We start from the raw sequence: 7,500 nt of genomic DNA, 5'->3' as shown, positions 1-7,500 counted from the left end.
AGTGTTTAGATATAACACTAGAATTTGTTTAAGGTTCTAATCAGCACTGACATGCATGCAATCTTGTCTCGGTCGATACCGTTTAAACTTTACATCGGTGCGGCTGCTATAGATTTATTGTTGTAGATGTTTATTTTTGTGTATTTGTTTTCAAATCACTATTTATTTAATAAATCAAGTAGTAGAGATGTCAGTGTTGACTGCAGGACTGTTATATCATGAAAGATTGTAACTTGTGAATTTTACAATTGTAATTAATTTGAGGAAGCGGGAAAACCACTAATGAAATGTGTCTAAGGTTGATGTCTGAAGTTGTTTCCACCGCGTGTCATTTATATGTAAAACCAGAAGGTGCTTATCAAATGCAAAGGCAGCCATGCTCTGAATACATCAATAACCTCAATATTATTAGAGATGTATCCTCTCAATATGTTTCACCTTCGGGCAACTTCCAGTATTCTCACCACGTGAGGACCAGCAATCGCCACCCACACATATACTACACTGCCAAAGGGGTGTGTTGGGCACTTCTAAACGTTATTTTTGCCTAGAGTCAGAAATGTCTGACGATGGTCTGTTGCCGTTGAGCATGGCATGCCGATGACTTCTTTTGAGCAGAATCTGTGTTGTTGCTATTTTAGCCCACCAGAGGGCATCGTCCAGACCCAGCGCTTCCTCCGACTGTTTCGTCTCATGTTATTATGATAATATGCGATTGAAAGATCAATCTTCAAGATTAATCTGAAATGATTCATAAAATAAGCAGATTGAAGATTAAGAACCAGAGGTCTTATGCTATGATGTTTAACTGTGTTCTTCATCAGGGTATATCTGATCTCATCAGAACTGTGCAAATCAAGTGCACGTGACGTGATTAATCAAGGGACATTTAATGTGACTTTGTTCTTTCTGTGAAAGATGGCTTGAATACTTTTTAACATATGTGTTTTCTCTGTTTCAACAAATGGATATGAATTGCTGGAGGCCTTGTCGTGACTCGTGTGGTGTATGTACAGCCTCAAGAAATGCAATTTATTAATGATCATGTAGGAAAATAATCCTTTCCATTGAACAAATCTACTAAATTGAATTGTTTATTAACAAATGATAATTGTACGATTAAAAATTGTTGTATTTTGACTGTGTACTGTCCTTGGCTTCCTGTATTAGATCGGCCAACATCTCTTGTGTAATTGTTTTCTCCTAACACTTTCCTTTTTAAATAAAGGACCCCACTCTATTCCAGTACCTTAGATCCAGTGACCACAACAGACCAACTGCTGTAACTGTACATAATACATCTTTATTTTAAGAGAAACACAAGTCTGGAATTTCCCCTGAAGGACGACAATCAATCATAAATAACTCAATATTACAAAATGTGGCAGTACAATCAAATAAAATATCTTCATACATTTGATTTTGTGTCTTTGTACACAAATCATATTTACATGTTTTGCCATTTATTATATAATTTAAAACAAATAAACGGTAGCCTATAGTACAAGCATATCTTTATCTTGTGAAGCCGAGGTATCCAATCTATTCCTTCTCATTCAACTCTGGCCGTGTGATTGATAAAAGCATTGAATTGTCACTCCCTCCCTCTCCTGCCCCATGTGACCCAATGTCACTCGCCCCTCAAAAAACCAACACAAGGACGCTGTCATCAACGAGCAGGGAGATGCATCTATCATATATATATATATATACTGTATATATATATATTTTTTTTTTTTCTAAATCTTTCCCGTCCAGCAGGTCAGTGGTCTGGGACACGGATTGTACTGCCGATCATAACCTTAATATTGTTAAAAAATAATTATATGAATAATATCATTAATAAAGGGAATTATACCATAGTCCTTGTGTTTTGATCTCCCAATGCCTTTCCCCTTAATCTCCATCAGTGGTCCTATGCCTGCTTCTGGGTCCAACCGTCCTCCCTCCATCCATCAGGGCTGGAGCCGTGGTCCCGCCAGGCCCACCGCTACGTCACTCATAACATCCTCACATGAGAGCATGGCGAATACGACAGGTGAAGACCCGTGAAGGACTACGATCAGTTAACGGTCAACTACAATGTTTCAGTATCTATTAATCTAGAACTCTTGAGACAACACTGTGTGGATCAATGTGTCAAGAACAGGTCTATTTTGTTATTTTTATACTGATTTAACTAGCTCCCCGTCAGGATCAGGCCTCTCTAGTGATTTTAATGAGTTGAAACAAACGATCTTGCTTCCAACGTCACAGGAAGAGCGTATCAGTGAGCCCTAGTAGACACCAGTGCAGCTCCAGATCTGAGATGGCTAAATCCTAAACAGCCCAAAACAGGGTGAACAGAAACTCGATCGCAAAGAGGAAACTATCCACATGAAATGTCTCGAAGCAGGGAGAAACTTTGAACGGCGCCTCCTGGTGCTTGAGGGTGAAGCTTGCGTGGAGAAAGGCAGGTCATGTTTGTTTCGAGCACATCTTCGACGACGGCCTCATACCTGGGGTCAGATGAGGTTATGATCTCAAGGGCGCTGGTGCACCTTCCTCAAAAAAATGTTTTTCTTCTGTTGGTCAAAAGATGGCTGGGATGAACGGTTCAGTTCTTTGTCCACGTCACACGTGTCGCGTGCGTCGGGATTGTCCTCTGGGCTCAGATGAACCTCTTACATACCGTTCTAGTGTTCCGGACGAAGCGGTCCCGGAACACAACCAGAGCCCGTTTGGTGTGGGAGTGTCTAATGCATAAGTGACGTGGACCTCGGTGGTCTCCATTCACTGTACCTGTAGGGTTAACGGGTCTTGGGTACATCGGTGATGTACAAGGCGGTAGCCTTTGTGCTGGGTTGGACTGGGGGTTAATGACGTAGGGATTAGCCAACAAAGGGGGCTAGCCAATCCTAGTTTAGCAGGCCTGTGCGTTTACCGTGTTAGGATTAAGTGGACCTGTGGTACCAATCAGGCACTCTTTGGGACTGTCAGGCCTTTGGGGTTGGCCAGACTGGAGTTCAGCCATACAGGAGGCTAGCCAGACCACAGGGTAGCAAGACTGGAGGCTAACCTGACTTGAGGCTAGCCATACTGAAGGCTAGAATGACTGGAGGCTAACCAGACTGAGACTAGCCGGACAGGAGGCTAACAAAACTGGAGGCTAGCCAGACTGGAGGCTAGACAGACTGGGTGCGGTTGTCCTGATGATTAGTTAGCCAGTCACGGACGCCTTGCGATGTGCTCCTCTCAACAGAAGTAAATCTCGCCTTCCAGCTGAGCCTCATTGAGGTTCTGGGACTCTGGGGGCAGAGAGTAGAGAGCATCAGAATAATTGAATTGTGATCCAATCTGATCCAATCTTTATGTATGCACTGCTCTTAAATCATTTGACATCAGTGACATCAGACACATGACATTAACAAGCAGGTGCGGCCATGAATGATCGATCCTCTACAGACGCGTGCCCCGCACATCCTCGTCCCCTGACTCCTCACCTGTCCCCTGCGCTGCGCCCGCTTTCCCCTTCTTCTTCTTCTTCTCCTTCTCCTTCTTCTCCTTCTCCTTGTCCTTGTCCTTGTTCTTGGCGAGCTGCAGGAGGCGGCCGGCGACCTGGCCGTCCCCGGAGGAGAAGGGGTTCAGGTTGCGTCCCTTGGGCTTACTGGGGGCCAGCGGCGGCAGCTGGGCCGGGGCCTGCGGCCGCACCAGAGACTCCCCCCGGGGCCAGGGCTGGGGGACCCCCTGCTCTGAAGAACCAGAGCCCCCTGGTGGCTGGGGCAGGTAGTCGTCCGAGTTGCCGGAGGGGTCGCTCGTCCTCTGGGGGGGGAGGGAGCAGGGGGGAGAGAGGGGGGACTTTGAGGGGCCATTATGACTAGAGCTTCTGGCTTTTCTCTCCGCAGATCAAATTGATTTTGAGAGAAAAAAATCCTTCATTGAAACATGGATGGGTTCCATTCTTTAGAAACGAATTCCTTCATTTCCCCCAGGGATGAAATATAAGCATCGATATATTATTTCTTACCAATCTATCTGTCCGTCTGTCTGTCTGTCTGTCTGTCTGTCTGTCTGTCTGTCTGTCTGTCTGTCTGTCTGCCTGCCTGCCTGCCTGCCTGCCTGCCTGCATCTCTCTCTCTCTCTCTCCCTCTCCCTCTCCCTCTCCCCCCCTCTCCCCCCCCCTCTCTCTCTCTCTCTCTCTCTCTCTCTCTCTCTCTCTCTCTCTCTCTCTCTCTCTCTCTCTCTCTCTCTCTCTCTCTCTCTCTCTATCCATCTGCCTATCTTTCTACCCCTTTATCTATCCCTGAGCCTACCCATCTATCTATATAACCTCTATCCTTCCTTCCCGTTAGCGTCCACCCGTCCCTCTGGGGCCTGGAGGGGGTACCTGGGCCAGCCGGTCGAGGTCCCGCTGCACCCCCTCCCGGTCCCGGTCCAGCTTCCTCTGGGCGTCTCTGAGTCGCTCCAGGTCCCTCTGGTACTGCTCCTTCTTCAGCTGGAACTCCTGGTTCTCCTCCTCCAGGTCCTGCCGCAGCTGGTTCGCCTCCTCCTCCTGGAGCCACACAACGGTTTATGAGGAGAGCCCGGCGGCTAATGCATGCTAACGCTACACCAGCTAACATCAACTGCTCCATTACGTTAGCTAGCAAAATCCTCACCTTGCATTTGGCAACATTAACAACTTCCCAAATTAAAACAAATGATAAACTTAGAACTTGTATAAGATAATATCATGGAAATATACTGTATAATTGTATATTTCAATTATATACCCAAAACAAGCTACATGCTAGCTCTATGCTAGTGACTCGCCAAAACCCCTCTAACGCTACATGAACGACCATAAGCCACCTCAGGCTAGCTACATGCTTACACTAGCTGCATCCTAGCAGTACATTAACCAATTCCAGAAACATGCTTACAATAGCTAAATGCTAAGACTACATTAACAACCGGAGCTACATGCTAACCCTAGCTACATGCTAACGCCACATTAACAACAGGAGCTACATGCTAACCCTAGCTACACGCTAACACCACATTAAAAACCGGAGCCACATGCTAACCCTAGCTACATGCTACCACCACATTAACAACAGGAGCTACATGCTTACACTAGCTACATTAACAGCGGGAGCTACATGCTAACCCTAGCTACATGCTACCACCACATTAAAAGCAGGAGCTACATGCTTACACTAGCTACATTAACAGCGGGAGCTACATGCTAACCCTAGCTAAATTCTAACACCACATTAACAGCGGGAGCTACATGCTAACACTAGCTACATGCTATCACCACATTAACAGCAGGAGCCACATGCTACCACCACATTAACAACAGGAGCTACATGCTAACCCTAGCTACATGCTAACACCACATTAACAACAGGAGCTACATGCTAACCCTAGCGGCACGCAGGCGGGGGGGGGGGGGGTACCTGGACGCGCAGAACGACCTCCCTGTCGGTGAGCTGCTGCTCGCGGACGTCCCACTCCCTCTCCCGCTGCCGCCGCTCCTCCACGTGGGCCGCCTGCTCCTTGTGGAGCGACGCCAGCTCCTGCCGCCTCCTCTCCACGCTGCGCTGCTTCTCCTGCTCGATGAGCGAGCTGGGCCGCGACGAGGGCCGCGACGAGGCGAAGGAGAAGGAGGAGGAGCGCTCGCCCAGCGTCTGCCTCTGGTCCTCCAGGAGGCTGTCCTGCTGCACCACCACGGCCTGGGGGGGGACCAAGGGAGGGTTAGACAGGGGGACCAGGGGGGGTTAGACAGGGGGACCAGGGGAGGGTTAGACAGGGGGACCAGGGGGGGTTAGACAGGTAGGAACGTCAGGGAGACAGACAGGTGGGAGGGCGGAGAGGGATGCAGGAGACAGACAAACAGGTAGACAGAGAGGCCGACAGAAAAGGGAGACAGGGACGCAGGCATAGATGCAGACAGGCCGGGCCGATGAGACAGACAGGTAGAGTGACAGACACACGGGTAGACAAAGAGACAGAGAGAAAGGGAGGCGGACAGGGATACCGACAGACAGGCATGGAGACGGGCAGGCCGGAAGACAGAAAGACAGGCCTTGTAGAGACATACAGGGTGTCAGACAGACAGGTAGGCAGGCAGACACACAAGGGGACAGATAAACAGGCAGACAGATTGACAGAAAGACATGCAGGCAAACCGCCAGATTGACAGATAGACAGACAGACAGACAGACAGAGAGACAGACAGACAGACAGAGAGACAGACAGACAGACAGACAGGGAGACAGACACACACTGGACCGTATGTTGTCCGTGTGAGTCGTGTCCTTCGTACCGCAGGTGTGGAGCGCTCGGCCATACCTTTAGCGTGCTGAGCAGGTGATGCAGCTGGTACACGCTGTTGAGCACCTGCTGTGAGGACACACGCACCACCACATCAAACATCAGGATCCAAGCTGTCAGATCTGCTACGCAAAACAAAATACTGGCTTCCCATTGGCTCTTAACCTATCTATCTTTGTTTTGTACAGGGAATGGGTTAACCTAGCAATTGTTGGTGCTTGGCACTTGCTTTTATGAACATCCTTACTGCACCGACACCGATATATTGTTGTACTTATTGTAAGTCGCTTTGGATAAAAGCATCTGCTAAATGCCCTAAATGTAAATGTAAATGTAAATATAAATGGCTGCTTTAACAACACCAGACCCAGTTACCCTCCACACAGAATGAATCTAACACACGCAGCCATCTACAAGTACAGGCACGTACTACTGCATGTTAAAGTGACACTTTCATACATGACCTCTGTGATATAGGATGCATAATGTGAACCATATTAAATGAGTTGTGAAAACATGAGATGCTCTGTGCTTTTATTTAAACCAACAGGAAAACCGGAACACATACCTCACTATTCTTTCTCAGTTTGAGCAGATTTGCATTCCCACCCTGCAAAACACACACACACACACACACACACACACACACACACACACACACACACACACACACACACACACACACACACACACACACACACACACACACACACACACACACACACACACACACAAATGAAGGAGCAGCACTAATGCATGGCAGACATTCAACTGTTAATGATCAGTCATCCATTTTCGTGTTCTATTGTTTGACAACTGAGGGTTGTCATTAGCAACAAGCCCTGGTCGGGTGAAACAGGGAGCTAATGAGAGAGGGGTGGTGGGAGAGAGAATGGTGGGAGAGAGGGAGAGGGAGAGAGAGAGAGAGAGAGAGAGAGAGAGAGAGAGAGAGAGAGAGAGAGAGAGAGAGAGAGAGAGAGAGAGAGAGAGAGAGAGAGGGTTAGTGGGAGAGAAAGAGAGAGAGAGAGAGAGAGAGAGAGAGGGTTAGTGGGAGAGAAAGAGAGAGAGGGAAAAGGGATGAGGGAGAGAGAGCGAGAGAGAAAGGGGAGGAGAGAGGGGACTATGAGGAGAGAGAGGAAGGGCCATCGTGCTAGAAATATGTGTTAATGTTGCACGACAAAAGCAGGACAACAACGCCCAGAA

General features: G+C 47.9%; 2 protein-coding genes across 5 annotated transcripts in view; one reads left to right on the top strand and one right to left on the bottom strand.

Annotated features, from left to right (window-relative positions):
* LOC130403991 (phosphatidate phosphatase LPIN1-like) overlaps positions 1 to 1,855 on the top strand; it is a 29,961-nt gene extending 28,106 nt beyond the window's left edge. For all 4 annotated transcript variants that reach the window (XM_056608564.1, XM_056608565.1, XM_056608563.1 and 1 more), the window contains exon 23: positions 1 to 1,855. This exon is cut by the window's left edge and continues 1,508 nt beyond it. The gene's annotated coding sequence lies outside the window, so the exon portion shown is untranslated.
* The window catches only part of LOC130403607 (A-kinase anchor protein 13-like), a 54,201-nt gene that overhangs the window by 322 nt on the left and 46,379 nt on the right, over positions 1 to 7,500 (bottom strand). The window contains exons 30-35 of the mRNA XM_056608024.1: positions 6,866 to 6,907; positions 6,316 to 6,366; positions 5,421 to 5,696; positions 4,367 to 4,531; positions 3,483 to 3,801; positions 1 to 3,287 (exon numbers count right to left, since the gene is read on the bottom strand). The exon at positions 1 to 3,287 is cut by the window's left edge and continues 322 nt beyond it. Of these exons, the coding sequence (XP_056463999.1) occupies positions 3,235 to 3,287; positions 3,483 to 3,801; positions 4,367 to 4,531; positions 5,421 to 5,696; positions 6,316 to 6,366; positions 6,866 to 6,907 (906 nt within the window). The 3' untranslated portion in view covers positions 1 to 3,234. The remainder of the gene's footprint in view (positions 3,288 to 3,482; positions 3,802 to 4,366; positions 4,532 to 5,420; positions 5,697 to 6,315; positions 6,367 to 6,865; positions 6,908 to 7,500) is intronic.

Source organism: Gadus chalcogrammus, chromosome 14 (assembly GCF_026213295.1).
Source record: "Gadus chalcogrammus isolate NIFS_2021 chromosome 14, NIFS_Gcha_1.0, whole genome shotgun sequence".
Taxonomy (NCBI): Eukaryota; Metazoa; Chordata; class Actinopteri; order Gadiformes; family Gadidae; genus Gadus; species Gadus chalcogrammus.
The sequence above is the reverse complement of the archived record's forward strand: the minus strand, read 5'-3'. Positions and strand labels throughout refer to the sequence as shown.